Genomic DNA, 15226 nt, shown 5'->3' with positions numbered 1-15226 from the left:
AAGGAAAGGAAAGGAAAGGAAAGGAAAGGAAAGGAAAGGAAAGGAAAGGAAAGGAAAGGAAAGGAAAGGAAAGGAAAGGAAAGGAAAGGAAAGGAAAGGAAAGGAAAGGAAAGGAAAGCACGATAAGAATCCTCATGGAAGTTCTGCGATACCAACTCGATGGCCAAGAACCTGCTTTTTACTTTGAAGCTTATTTTTGCCAAATGTCCTCCAGCACACTGCTCCACTTCCTTCTTGGAGGCACCCACTGTGCGTATTTGACTCAAATAGGTTCTATTTTTTCAACAACTTGCCAAGTGTTTGTCACATAGGCAGATACTGTACACACCTCTAAAGCTAAGCTAATAATACTAATAAACCGACAAGCTCGTATGTAAAAAAATGTAACGATTCAACTCTGTTCGATTCGGTAGAATTATGATATTTAACATGGCACAGAGTTTCTCATGTTTATTAATATGCAACATTTAAAAGCTCTCCAAAGACCAAACAATCCAAGTTAATTAAATTCAAAGAAACAATAAATCATCAGAAATGTAAATCCCTGAAAGAACGATTCTGTATGAATCTCTTGATTCATAGGACAATGAAGCAACCATTTAAAAATGTAATGTTTTGATTTGGTAAGCAATTTACCGATTCAAATCGTTCTCTGTTACACTCCTAGTTAGGATTGATTACCTCTCTGCTGCCTTCTTTCAGATTTACAATAACAGAAAGGTCCTCGTAAGTATGTAGGACAAACATTGATCATCAACTGAAAATTGGTCATCCGCGGCAAAGGAACATTTAACTATAAAATCTGGATGGATGTAGAACAATCTTTAACTCAGAAACAACAACCTTTCTCAGACACTGGAAAACAAGATTAAAGGTTTTTTTTATCATCAAGGGGCAAAGGTGGATGTGCCAAGGCCAGCAAGGCCCACCACTGACAATAAATACATTTATTTCTCATAACCTTTTGGAAATCTTTGGCTGCCATTGACAAAAAAAAAAAAATTAAGATAAAGAAAAATTCTTAGCATTGGATCTCTGTTTAGGGAGTATAGCTGTGTTGATATTTAGTCAGTCAGTCAGTCAGTCAGACAGACAGACAGACAGACAGACAGACAGACAGACAGACATTCCCTGAAAAAGTAATGACCGAATTACCAATTTTACTGAAACGTGGAAATAGCAGAATAGACAATGGACGGACGGATGGATGGATGCATAAATTTGTATACCTGCGTGGGTTTCCTCCAGGTACTCCGGTTACCTCTCACTTTCCAAAGATGCATGGCAGGATTCATATTTGGGCACTCTAAATTGTCCTTAGGAGTGATTGTGAATGTTTTTTTGTCTGTGTGTGCACTGCGATTGCCTGGCAACCAGTTCAGGGTGTACGCTGCCTGTTGCCCGAACTCAGCTGGAATAGGCGCCCGAGACCCTCGTGAGGATAAGCGCTTCCAATAACGGGCGGACGGATGGATGATTTTACGTTGGTGTACTTTATACGTTTTTCCAGCAGGGGGCACTACTGTTGTTTTGTTGTACTCTGCTGGTATTCTCCTGTTTTCAGGTGCTGTTCCTGAGCACTTCCGGTTTCAGGCGCAGGAATTTGTAGCCAGCATGACGTCAGTCATCCTGCATATCAGTCTTATTTTTTCACAGGGAGCTACGAGTCGAGGAGCGTAATTCTACACGGAGATCGCTTTTTGCATTATGCAACGGGTGTAAAAGGATACCAACGACGCTCGCCTAAGTGAGCAGATGGAAGACACAGAAGGTGAGGAGTTAGTTCAGGTTCAAGATGCCGATCAATTATTTATACTTACTACACGAGCGCGAAGCTGCAATATTTTTTACACAGGATTGCTTGACTTGATTGACACTTACGTCGCAGCAGTCTTCTTGAAAATAAGATTTCTTTGTTGTAGGTACAGACGAATGCTACTGTGCGGGATGTGGAACGAGAGTCCACGAGCCGTTCCGCATGAAGGTTTTGCAGGACATTTGGCACGGCGCCTGCTTCCAGTAAGTCTCTCATACACGTCTTGCAAGACACATGTGGGGAGATACCCCAATGGCATGAAATGAACCGATTGTTTTGCAGTGACATTGACACAATACACATCCTTGGTCAACAAGTCACTGTTTTGGATTAGTCGCAAATGGCCTTGAGGATAATCCAAGAAGCTTGTGTGTCATACATAGACTAAACACAAATTAACTTGGTCATGATGGTTGATGGCAATCTGTACTTGCACAGCAGGCTTGAGTTCAGACTGTTCAGCAATGCAGGCTATGTGCTTATTTTAATGATTGACAAAGTGGAGTTGAACGTGGTATTTACAGGTCGCGGTTCCATACGACATCGAGCATTGCCTAACAAGCAGTTTGCAAACAGTAACTGATTCCCCCTGAGATCTGATCAGAAAATTCCAAGACCTGCCTGCTAAACTGTAGTAAAAGAATTACTCTGTGAAACGTTCACTATTAAAAAAAACTGTTAACTCTAGGCTACAGTCAATTTAAAATACAAAGGTTTAAAATACAATTTTAGCACTCTTGACAATTATACTTTATAATTGTCAAAGTCTGCTTTATTGTCAATCTCTTTACATGAAAGAAACCGAAATTCCGTTTCCTCTATCCCAGGGTGACGAGACATGGTACACGATAGACATACAAGTAAACGACACAATATAAAAACAAGAAGGCACAAACAATAAATAATAAGAGTGATGAATAAATAATAAACACAATAAATAATAATACGTTTTATTATTATTATTATTATTATTATATTACTAATTATACTTATGTAATTATACTCGTACATTATACTTTCATAAAATCCTTACTTTATAATCTTGTGGACAACTTGTTTGGTCTCAAGGAGACTTTCCAATTGACCCATCCACCCATTTTCCGTACCTCTTTGCTCCACGGGTCACGGGAGAGCTGGGTGGACCCTGAACTGGTCGTCGAGCAACTGCAGGGCACAAATTAAGTCACATTCACACCCACAGACAATTCACACTAGGTGTGAAACTACTAACCATCCAAGAAAATGTTTGATTTGGCTTTTTTTTTTTTTTTTGCACTTTCAACCTTTGTTTTTGACTGTTGAGGAGAGCGGAGTGTTCCAAATTAAACAAGTGTGTTATCTCAAAACACTGAAATGAAATGACTCCACGCTGTCCTTAAAAAACCTCAGATTTCAGTCCTGCCAAATTTTTATTCTAGAACAATACGTCCACAGAGTCTGTCCTTGTTCCTCTCACCACTGATACTCTCCTGCTGCTGCTTCATTACTGACATCCTAACCCATGATGTCATGCTGTCTGTAACTTCTCCACTTTTGCTATTTTACACTAATGCCAGATCAGATGTGTGCGGTGGATACAGTATTATTTATCTAAATGTGCAGGATTGTTAGAATGGCACCATTGTGACAGTAATGACACACTTTGTCAGAAATTTGTATCCTCATTAGATGGACATAACAAAGTGAGCTAAGCGTGCTTTTACGTGATGGCTATTGTCCACATTCTGCCAACGGACCACCTCCACCTTGTATAACATTCTTACACACTGATGTCACTTTTGTTCCAGTCGACCTGGCAGTATTGAGGCCTATACGTAGCAGCACCCTCCCGCGCTATGTCTGCATTCCTCAGCTACGATTCAGCGATGGGAGTCTGCTGTCTCAGACGGCGACCGTGTGAAACCTTTTGTTTGTTTGCTTGCTGCAAAGGAAGCTTGCCTGTTCTTTTGGTTTTCATTGGAAAAATAGGTGGGATCGTTTTTGTTGTCATTTTCGTAGCTGCTTGTTTCTTTGGTTATTTGTGTCTAACTTTCTGTTTTTGCGTTTGGATTTCGCACGATATAGGATATTTTCTCTCTTGAGCAAATATGTGGGAGGTAACCTTCATAAGAGTCATGACCTAAATTAACCTGCCTAAAAAAGAAATGTTGTTCCAATTCGGTGTTGTATCAAACTGATTGGTCATTGGGTAGGTAAAGAAAAATGCAATTCACTTTTTGGTCACCAGCAGTAAAGACGTTGTTGCCGTTTCAACTCGTTTGCAATTGAAGGAAGAACCACATGAGATGAGCTGTGGGAAGTTGCGCAATACATCCGACCTCCACCATGGCACAAACCCACTCAAAAGCAATATTGTGTTCAATACAACACTGACATGGAATCAGAAGTGTAGGACTGTCAGAGTGTTCACATTCCTTAAGAAAAAAAAGGCTGGGTCCAGAATCTCTGCTTGGACAAACCTTCAAAGCTCAGGTTTGGGCTTTTCTTCCGATGTTCGTGTCTCTCATAGTTCTCCAGTTTCCTTTCATTGACTGGTTTGGTTACACCAATGATGTCAAATGTAAGGCCCAGGGCCAGATTCGGCCCACCACATCATTTTATATAACCCCCAAAAGGAAATCATGTTTCTCATCCGCTTTGTGCGTCTTTCCAAAGTCTACCAAAATTGCAACTTGATTTCAATTTCAATAATGTAGTAATATTGTAACCATTTTCCCTTACCAAATCATTTTTTAAATGAGTTGAACAAGGCAGATATTTTGTTTGACTTCTGATTTCAAAACTAGAAAAACATAACCAGAATGTGGCCTGTGACAAAATAGTTTTTGACACCTCTGATTAAGATGTGTATTCAACTAAACACATTTAGTTTACAACAAACCCTTTAAAGGGGGCGAGCGAGCCACAGACCGTGTGACACAGACTGCAAATAAATCGTGCTTGCGCAAAGCCGCCCGCCACTGGCAGATTTTACCTCTGGCTCATCCTAAGTGTAGCCATATGTGTGCACGTAAACAATAAAGAATGTGGATCTACAGAGAGAACCGCAACCTGAGTTTGTGTCCACTTATTTTGGCAGTGGAGGGAAAATGGGGAATTAGCCCCCAAAGTCCAGGTCTTTCTGACTTGGGCCCTCAGGCAGCAGACAGAGCTTGGTCAGGAGCCTCAAGCTGGAACAGCTAACACCAGACTAAAGTGCTTGAGTTGACATGTTTAAAAGCTTCAATCTTGCCAACTTCATTTTATTGTTACAGACTCGACTTTATAGTTGAATGACCTTGTCAGATATTTTGGTCATAAATTGAAATCAAAGGTCACTAGACCCACCGGGATTACATTGCATTTTTTGTCATATGAATAGAAACATAATTTTATCACTCATCACGTACTGGAGAAAAATGGCAACAATCTCACACCCTGAGATAACGATCCCATGAAAGGTGAAACACTCCCCTCAAAGAACGTCACAACTAAAGGTCGCGCAACCTACCACGCCATGCTCCAAACAAAAGAATATACTCGGGCAGGCAGGAATGCAGCTTCAAGGAAATCGGGAATGTTTACTTTGCTGTGTTTTTATAGGCTGGGGCTGTTACATTGTTCGTTGGAGAACCACCTGAGTTTGTTCTGAACACCTTCCTGTTATCAGTACGGATTGAAGGACCTTTCAATGGGCTTTAAGTGTCACAAAGGATAATAATTAATGTTATATAATACCAGTTGGTCGTGAGTTTTAATTTTTTTTTCCCCCTAAAATTGTTCTCAGACCACACACGTTGAATGGATCCATAACCGTTGTATCAATTTTAAGAATAGAACAAGTTTTGTTATAGTTTTGCAAAACACAATTTCCTGACGCTGACATAAATCCAAATAGATTAGTTTGAGGATGTGCAATGTGTAAAACCATTTCAATAAGCAGCCCTTCAGTAACCTTATCAGAGCGCTCCGCAGTCGATTGTCCTCCGGCATTCAAAGCCGCTGCCCAGTTTTGCTTAACCGGTAAATCTCGTTTATTGAACGTACACGACCTGCAGCGGCTTCCCTGTTTGCACTGGTCTGCTTTTTGAATATTTTTTACCCTAAACTTATGGGTTCAAAATGTCCTCTTCCTCCAGCCTACACCCTTCCTGGTGACATTATGGATACAATCAGATGGTGAATTAACCGTAATTTGCAACTTCCACACCTTCATTTTTATGTAATGTGGCATTAATTGTTTTATTTGAAACCTGGCTTGCGATACTGCAGTACTACTGAGGTTGCAGTTCTCCTGGATTACAAAAGATTCACACCTCGGAGCAAAAGGCTAATGTAGATAAGAGGTGCTCTATAAACAACCCGTTGGTTTCACTGACCTTGCTGACCTGAAATCTCTCTCATGTCAACAACCGGGGACCCCCTTATCAACTCAACACAGTATAAAACTTTGGTATGTCAACCATCAAAGTTTGAAGGCCGCACATTGCAGCAGCTCTTTCCACCGTCACACGTTTTGCATTTCATTCACTAATTGGTCTTTTAAGGCAAATTCAGACAAAACCAAAAGTCTTACGCAACCTGTTTCTGTCCTGCTAGGTGCTCTGTGTGCTGTGACCACCTGACTAACTGGTATTATGAGAAGGATGGCAAGTTGTACTGTCGCAAACACTACTGGGAGAGGTTTGGAGAACTGTGTCACGGATGCGCTCTGCTCATGACCGGACCCGCAATGGTAAACCTGACACAATCTGTGTACTGCCTTACTACATCCACGTGATTTGCTGATACCTAATATTGGATATAATGCCTGTAAGATTATACAAACTGCCGTCATGTTATTGTCACTTGATTACGCTTGATGCTTGCATGTTTTTATTGAAAACCATCTTTATTTTAACATAAAATAATGTTGAATGTTTTGTTGCAAACAAGTGGTTGCAAAAGTGACAAAAATGTGACGCCTAATTTAAGTTGCAATATGAGAAGTTTTGGAAACATTTTCATTTAAAGTCACAAGACATTAGCAACAAACCCTAAGATTATTTAATTATTATCAACAGCATTTTATTACAGCTGTGATTTGTTCAACTACTCAAATTTGAGTTGAGAAATAAGAGGCCATCTTGAAATGCTTTCTTTGTATTGCTTGCATTTTTGTTATCGCTTCTGCTACTTATTTTGTAAAAGTCAAACTGTAAGTGTAGACTAATACACGCCCCTTCCAGTGTGCTTTGCCGCCATCAAACTAGAGCCCCCCCCCCCCCTCTAATTAGATAATACCAGAATGCCCGCAGAGTGTGTCAAAGCACGGTGTGTTCCAGTTTTCTGGAACACACATTACAAGTCAAGAGAGTGTATGCTTTTGCGGTGATTACGTTTACAGACGACTGCTAGTTTTACATGGGCCGCAGCCCAACATGGCAGCCATCAGCCAACCTCATTTGCGAACCAGCTTCCCCCTTGAGGCCTCATTCTCGACCAAAAGTTCTCCACGGTTGACCTACTCCAGCAGCACTCAGATCGTGCTTCGGGGGGGCCCCACCTCGTGTTCAGTCTTCTGTAGTGAAGCAGCAGCACGGTAAAGTCAACAAAAAAGCATTTGGAACTCGCGACTTGCAGGGTATCCAAATGAAATTGAGCTCACGGCCTTGTTTGTGATAGTTTAGTGTACTGGTGTTTCTTTCTCCATTTATATTGGCTAGGGATGTTTTACGCAATAGTGGGTAGAACATAATAGCTACGATAGGCTCCCGCACCATGCATTAAAACGAGTAATGACAAATAAGGGGAGAAAAATGACATTTCGTGCAGTACACAGAATCAGATCTTAAGGTAATGTTGCTTCCAACCACTGAAACCACTGTGCTAGTATAGTTTATTATTTAGTCAAATCTAGAATTAGCTTCTTTTTTTTTTCTTTTTTTTATCAAAGCCTCTCAGTGTCCAAGTTTTTGTGAACCCTGAGGCGGATTGTAAGTGCAGCCTCATTTTCTTGCCAAGTGACTCACACACAAATGAGTGAAATGTCATTCTTGTCATGCTGACATCATCCTCTTGACACTGACTCACAACTGTACTCTCAACTGTTTGTATTTTAAATATATTTTAATAAGCTGTAATAAAAATTGATGGGGAAAAAAACCTTCTTATAAGGCTGGAGGAAACTTGATTGCGCACACAAACAGATGGAATGGAAACTGGGCACACCCAGTCTAGTGTGTGCCAAGTGTGCAAAATTGGCCAGCAGTTTATTTTGCGCAGTCTGGGAGGATTATACCTAAATAGATTAGTGTTTCACCTGCGACGTGATTAATCAAACTCCAGACATTTTGCGTGTTGAAATAGCGCGTCTGAAAGTCGGGTGCAAACTGCAGTGATTTGCATAGATAATCATGTTGAGAAGGTGGAAACAAAAAAAGCGCAATGACAAAGAAGGAACGCTCCTCTTCGCTCCGGTAAAGAACAGAAACAAAAATTATTTTAGCGCTAACGTGGAGCCTGTCATGCAATTCTTTTCATTGCTTTCAACCTCATTTGCGCCTGCAGTGATCTCCCAAGTTAAAACCCAAATCTTTAAAATGCAAAACTCTCTTTGTCCAATACAGTGCGCGCCATCATTTTAATCCTGCTGTGAACAGCACACACAAGTGAACATGTGATTTAGTACCAGAGCGTTTGGGATCTTCGTCAATCAGGCCCAGAGCATATTTTAGTAGGTGCTGCCTGCCGCTGGTTGAGGAAAAACTCAGGATGAAATGACAGCTACTTTCTGCTTCGCTCAAGTCCCAACATTACCCTTTAGCGACCATATTTCATAGTGAGACATGAGCTCATCTTGCTTGAGCGCAAAGAGCAACAAGGGGTGCAGCATCTTCCAGAAAGATAAAAGCGTCAACAAGATTCTGCATGCGACCCATCGCTTTCAGGTGTTGAAAAATGAGACGGTTGTTCACGTGTCGGTGACATCATGGCAGATTCCAGACTGGCTGAAACAGAAGCAGGTGTTGTGCCTTGTGTCGGCACTGACGGCAAGAAGTGCCAAGACCATTCTTTTATTGGGAAGGGGAAAAACAAAAACACAAGGCGGCAAAAAGAATTCAACCACTTGTGTTTGTTATTCCAGGTGGCTGGAGAACACAAGTATCACCCTGAGTGCTTTGTGTGTCTCAGCTGCAAGGTGGTGATTGAGGACCGGGATACCTACGCTTTAGTGGAGCGCTCTAAACTCTACTGGTAAGTGTCCTTTCTATTCAAAAAGGGCCACAATATATAATATATTTAAAAAACTAATTGTAATGCTTTTACCTTATTCCTGACCTTACAACTGCATTGGAATATAAACCCACTTTTTTTTTTTAAATTTTCAGTATTTTTAATTTGACAGTTCTCCTTTGCTGTTTTTTATTTTTTTATTTTTATAAATACTACAGTGAATTTCTCTTGTTGGTTGAATAAAGTTTCTTTGAACAAAACCTAGTGTAGCAATGATAAAGGTATTGGTAAATTATTAGTAGTTTAAATGAATATGGCATTTTCAGTGGTAAAATATGCATGGCATCAAAGTAAAGGTTCTGTAAAAGTACAATTGAATTTTTCATCCATCCAACCTCCACTTAAACAAGGTCAGGTCACGGCGGAAGCAGCCCAACCCTTAACCCGTCATTTCTATTGTACGACAATATTTCGTAATCTCTTTGTGGTTTCCTAAGAATGGATTCAATTCAAAGTTGTCCTCTTTAATCGTAGTTATTTTCCATGACTCCATTGGTGTCGCTCCCTCCAGTGCTGCAACTTGAAACGGCATCCTGTCGGCGCATGTAATCTCACCCCCCTCTGCTTTTGCACGCAGTGGGAAGTGCTACAAGCAGGTGATCCTCACGCCCATGCTGGAAAAGCGCACGCATGATTCCGTCCTGGACTCCCACCCCCATACAGTGACGCTCATCTCAATGCCCTCCGCGGCCAACGGCAAGAGAGGCTTCTCCGTGTCGGTGCTGCGGGACAACAACGGTTTGGCCAGCGTCCAAGTCAAAGAGTGAGTGGCGCTCGGGTTGGGTGCACGCACTTTCTGCACAGGAAACATTTTCACTGAATTTCTGATCAGCATTATTTATTTATTTATTTATTTCCATCATAGCCAGATGTGCTCATACGTGACCTTTTATTCCCACCAGGGTCAGAGGGATGCTCATTAGTCCCGAGGTGCGGAATGCCATCCACGTCGGAGACAGGATCCTTGAGATTAACGGTGTTTCGGTGGGGGCACTGCTGGAGGAAGAGGTGACTTTGCACATTTGCCCATCCCAAAAAGATTCACTGAGGCTTGACGTAGATTCTAATTCCAATGAGTGTTATGGTTTCATCTCACCTCCTGCAGAAATTCCTTCTGCCCTTTTAGTGTATCAACTGCACGTGGCAGTTTTGCCATTCCAATCATTCAGCCATCGTTGGTACATTCTTCAGCAGGGAGAGGGTGCTATGAGAAAGAGCTGCAGTACTTTGAGACTTTGTGTTCTCACAGCCTCACTGTCACACCATTATCACAGACAAACATTTCTCTCACTGGTGTTTGATTCTCAGTTTTAATTGACAACGCCGGTGACGTATCGGTTTAACAAGCACAGTGGTCCTCTGTTTATGTGCAATGAACTCAGAAGAATTTGCAGCATGAGAAGAAATGTTTAGCTACAGACATATTTAGCGTTTGTGCTCCCCCCCCCCAAATAGTATGATTGCGATTCAATATGAGATTATTTTTTTCAAGGTCCTCTTACCATTTATTTTGCAATACAAGCAACAAATTCATCTTTATGATCAAATCTAAATGTTGAGGCACCTGTTGTTTTGTTTAGGTTGGTGACCTCATTCATCGCACCAGTCAAACGTTACAGCTGCTTCTCGAGTATGACCCGGTGAGGCAACGTTTGGATCGGCTCCGACTGGAATCGTCCAGGAACGACCTGGGAGTCCCGGCGACCTCCCGCATGCGCCTGTCCTCGCCACCAAACGCGGTCCTGGAGAGGACTGACGTGGACCACAGCACATTGAAGAGGAGATCATTGAGGTTTGTCTTGGGAAAACTACAACCGTATGGTTGATGTAAGTGACCATGTTGTCCATTTCAGACGGAGTAACAGCATATGCAAATCTCCCGGGCCGAATTCCCCCAATGAGCATCTTTTCATTACCCGAGACCTCGGACGCTCTGAGTCTTTGAGGTCGTCCAGTAGCTGCTCTCATCGCATCTTCAGGCCATGCGACCTCATTCACGGCGAGGTTTTGGGAAAGGGCTTCTTTGGACAAGCCATCAAGGTTCCACCTCCGTCTCTTCTCTCCTAATGACCGATTCCTCCTTCGACTATCGTGAAGTTGCAAGCACTTGTTTTCTTTTGCTGGGCTGGCAGGTGACTCATAAAGCCACAGGAGAAGTGATGGTGATGAAGGAGCTGCTTCGCTGCGATGAGGAGACCCAGAAAACTTTCCTCAAGGAGGTAATGAGTTGCAGGAGACCTGCGCTTCCTCACAAACAAAACAGTCCATTGTGCCAACCTGTAGTTTTTTTTCCCCTGTTTTCTACAAAAAGAGCACCACATGTTCCAACAATGATGTCTTTGTTTTCTGCTGCATGCAGAACATTATTTCCGCTCTTGTTATAAAGAATTTATTTGGACATTTAATGTTTGTTTCCTCCCTGGTCAAAGTTCACTATTAGCTGACTGAGATCATCTTCACCTTTTTTTCTTTTTCCTTACCAATCTTTAGGTGAAAGTCATGCGGAGCTTGGACCATCCTCATGTCCTCAAGTTCATCGGTGTACTGTACAAGGACAAGAGACTCAATTTGATTACGGAGTTCATCGAAGGAGGCACCCTCAAGGACTTCATCAGAGACACTGTGAGTTTAGACTAGTGACGTGTTTCCATTGTTTAAAGAAACATGAAAAATCAAAGTGATAAAGCCACAGTTTAGTTTGCATTATTATTGCAGTCTGACTTTTTTTTTTTTTTTTGCTACACTAGAAGAATTTTGTGAATGCATAAAAGACTGCAAGTCTTTAGTAAGTCAACAACAAATTAAAGTAGACTAACTGTATTTCACATTACTTCATTCATTTGCCTTTATTTTAGCATAAGCCTAACCTAAAAGACTAAAACATTTATGTACAGTAAATTTGATATTGGGTTTGTAATACATTGCTTGAGTTTGTCCAAAATACATGGGAAGTGGACCTTCAGAAAATAATTGTATTTCAAATTGCAAGGAATTAAAAAAAAAAAAAAGATGAAAATGTCCTTCTACTGATGTTCAAGCTTTTCTTTGCCAAGCCCTTTGCAATTATGTTTCCATTCATATTCGTCTTACTTTGTTTCTTAACAGGATCCGTTTCCATGGGAGCAAAGGGTGAGCTTCGCAAAGAGCATCGCGTCTGGCATGGTGAGTCTGCTGTGTGCGTTTTGCACTTATTGTAATGTGGGTTTACTTTCAAAGACAAATCCTTGATGGACTCCATGTGCATTTTTGTGCAAGTTTTTTTCAGTCTTCCCCCAAATATCTTTTGTTTCAGTCCTACCTTCATTCTATGAGCATCATCCACCGAGACCTCAACTCTCACAACTGCCTGGTTAAACTGGTAGGTGACAAAATACTGGAAGCATATTCCACTCACAAATTCCCAAGTTCATCGACATTGGACTCCAAATGAATCTGTCAACAGGACAACACTGTGGTCGTCGCTGACTTCGGACTCTCCCGACTTATCATAGAAGAGAAAGTGAAGCCGTCACCTGAAAAGAACTCCACCAAGAAGAGGCTGTTCCGCCGTAGTGACCGGAAAAAAAGGTATACCGTGGTTGGAAATCCCTACTGGATGGCCCCGGAGATGCTTAATGGTGAGTTCTGCGCCAAACCAGTGCTTTGGTGTCTTAGAGAGGTTGCTCAATCCCACAATTGCTTTGATTTCAGGTAAACGCTATGATGAGAAGGTGGACATATTCTCCTATGGAATTGTTCTTTGTGAGGTGAGGACTGACAGAATGAAATTAAATTAAATGTTGCCCTGGTTTGAGTTAAATACTCACTTGTCAATTTTGGACCCTCACCCGCCTATCCTGTCACCCAGATCATCGGAAAGGTCTACGCAGATCCAGAATGTCTCCCCAGAACTCTGGACTTTGGTCTCAATGTGGGAAAGTTTGTGGAGAAGTTCCTCCCCGAAGACTGTCCACCGGCGTTTTTCCCGCTGGCTGTGGCGTGCTGCGACCTCACACCGGACAACCGGTGAGACACCGTCTGAAATCATCCGTCATAAGAAAACAATATATATACAGTAATCCACGGGCTAATGTTTTACTCTCCTTTCTAGTCCTCCTTTCCAAAAGTTGGAGGACTGCTTCAAAGCTCTGTCCCTCAACCAGGAGCTGGGCATCCCTCTCCCATCCGAATTAGACGAACTCCATCAGAGTCTGAGTCGACTCCACTGGCCCAAAGACAGTTCCTCCCCGGCGCCGAGCCCAGATGAGCCCCAATCCCCCAAAGCCGCCCCCTCTGACTGCTCCGGGACGTCAGACAACGGTACTTAGGACTGGCCCTTCTTCTCGAGCCATGTGTGACCTGCTGCACCAATAACACGGAACAACGAGAGGAAAAACATCCCGCCAGGGCGCTCTCATTTCAGAGTGTGAGTGTGAGATGTATTTCTGGTCAACAGTCGTTACTTATGACACATGCATTTAATGCACGCAGTTCTTGTTCTAATGTTTACGGCGCAGAAATGCAAGAAGCAGCTCGATCGCAGTCTGGTTCCAAACACAAACTCCACCGCATTTGATGAGTCAGGTTTTTACAACACTTGGCGTTTCTGCCATTGTTTAGGAAATTCAGTGATCAGTTTGACCAGCAGAGGGATCCCTCCTTCCACCACTTATGCAGGCAAGGGGGACGGACCGCTCATTAAATTCCATGCAAGGTTGATGCTCGATGTTTGCACTTTTGACATTTTTGTAGCAGTTTCTCACATTTTGTTTGCCAAACTGTCACCCAAGTCATGTTTTCCATATACTGTACATCACCTGCTGCTTTTAGTTTTCAAAAAGGGCTTGTTGAGACACTATGACCTTAAAAACTGTTTTGTACAGAACTGGATTGTTATTTTCGCATCCATTTTAGTGTGGATATTGTACATATGGCTCAATATGAGGTCTTTTTTTTTTTTTTTCTTTTTAATGGAATCTTTGATTTTAGACATTTCAGTTGACTGTTGGTGTTGATTTATTAGCTGGGTTAGTAGCGTCAAGGTACTGACAGCTGTTTACCCACTGATATAATAGTTCAGTATAGTATTTGTATTTTTTAGGGACAAAATATAACTTTCTTCCCTGACAATACAATATGTCAATTTATATAGCACCTCAACAAACTGACATTATTAACTGTTCTCATACAATTTCAGTCTTGTAGAATTTATTTGGACAGCGCACATTGTGTTACTATTTCGATAGTTTACCTTCTGGATTACTGTGATGGTGTTACTTTGTGACAGTCTTTTACGCTTTTTGGAGTAAACAAAAATGATGAAGCATCACTATTAGTTTAATGGTGTTGGTCGTTAGTTCTAGTGTTAAATGTGATTCTTTGTTGACCACTGACTTGTTTCTGTTTTTAAAGTTGTGTATTTACAAACCGGATTCGGTTGAAGTTGGGATATTGTGTGAAATTTAAATAAAAACAAAATACAATGATTTGAAAATCCTTTTCAACCTATATACAATTGAATACACTACAAAGGCAGCATATTTATTGCTCGAACTCATAAACGTTTTGTTTTTCAAATAATAACTTAGAATTTCATGGGTGCAACAAGTGCAGTAGAAGTTGGGAAAGCTTCTCATGTGGAATTCTTTCCCATTCTTGCTTGATGAACCTCTTCAGTTGTTCAACAGTTAGGGGTCTTTCCTGTTGTATTTTACGCTTCATAATGCACCACACATTTTCAATGGGAGACTGCAAGCGGGCCAGGGGAGAATCTGGACTCTTATTTCGAAGCCATGCCGTTGTAACACGTGCAGAATGTGGCTTGGCATTATCTTGCTGAAATAAGCAGCAGTGTCCATGAAAAAGATGTCGCTTGGATGGCAGCTCGGGCCCAGAGAACCCGGCGGCGTTTCTGGCTGTTATTCGTAAACAGCTTTTGCTTTGCATGGTAGAGCTTTAAACAAAGGTTTTTGCAGCATAAAGCAGCACAAACAAACTGTACCATTTTGGTTCCATTTGGAAGTAAATGGGGGGGGGGGGGGGGGGCTGAGTGACGTTATCGCTATAAACTAAATGTGTAATATCTACAAAACGGTAGCACCACAAACAAACGTTTTTGCAGCACAAACCAGCACAAACTAAGCACAAACGAACGGTACCATTTTGGAGCAGATGCGG

General features: G+C 41.7%; 1 protein-coding gene across 1 annotated transcript; it reads left to right on the top strand.

The window, feature by feature from the left end:
- Positions 1-1588: 1588 nt before the first annotated feature.
- limk2 (LIM domain kinase 2) lies at positions 1589-14535 on the top strand. The gene is made up of 16 exons (XM_061279856.1): positions 1589-1771; positions 1923-2019; positions 6395-6530; positions 8922-9031; positions 9648-9833; positions 9973-10078; positions 10651-10862; positions 10924-11110; positions 11203-11289; positions 11561-11692; positions 12176-12232; positions 12363-12428; positions 12513-12687; positions 12761-12816; positions 12918-13075; positions 13161-14535. The coding sequence occupies exons 1-16, from the start codon at positions 1756-1758 to the stop codon at positions 13375-13377; spliced, it is 1998 nt and encodes a 665-aa protein (XP_061135840.1). The 5' UTR covers positions 1589-1755; the 3' UTR covers positions 13378-14535.
- The last annotated feature ends 691 nt before the right edge of the window (positions 14536-15226 follow it).

The sequence above is a fragment of the Syngnathus typhle genome, linkage group LG5 (genome assembly GCF_033458585.1).
Source record: "Syngnathus typhle isolate RoL2023-S1 ecotype Sweden linkage group LG5, RoL_Styp_1.0, whole genome shotgun sequence".
In the NCBI taxonomy this organism is placed as follows: Eukaryota; Metazoa; Chordata; class Actinopteri; order Syngnathiformes; family Syngnathidae; genus Syngnathus; species Syngnathus typhle.
Note: the sequence above shows the minus strand (reverse complement) of the source record. Positions and strands in the feature narration are given on the sequence as shown.

Excerpts from the sequence above, each read along its gene's own strand:
- limk2 (XM_061279856.1), top strand. Across the intron at positions 11,290-11,560 it reads AGAAAACTTTCCTCAAGGAG|GTGAAAGTCATGCGGAGCTT; the intron begins GTAATGAGTTGC and ends ACCAATCTTTAG. Across the intron at positions 12,429-12,512 it reads ACAACTGCCTGGTTAAACTG|GACAACACTGTGGTCGTCGC; the intron begins GTAGGTGACAAA and ends ATCTGTCAACAG.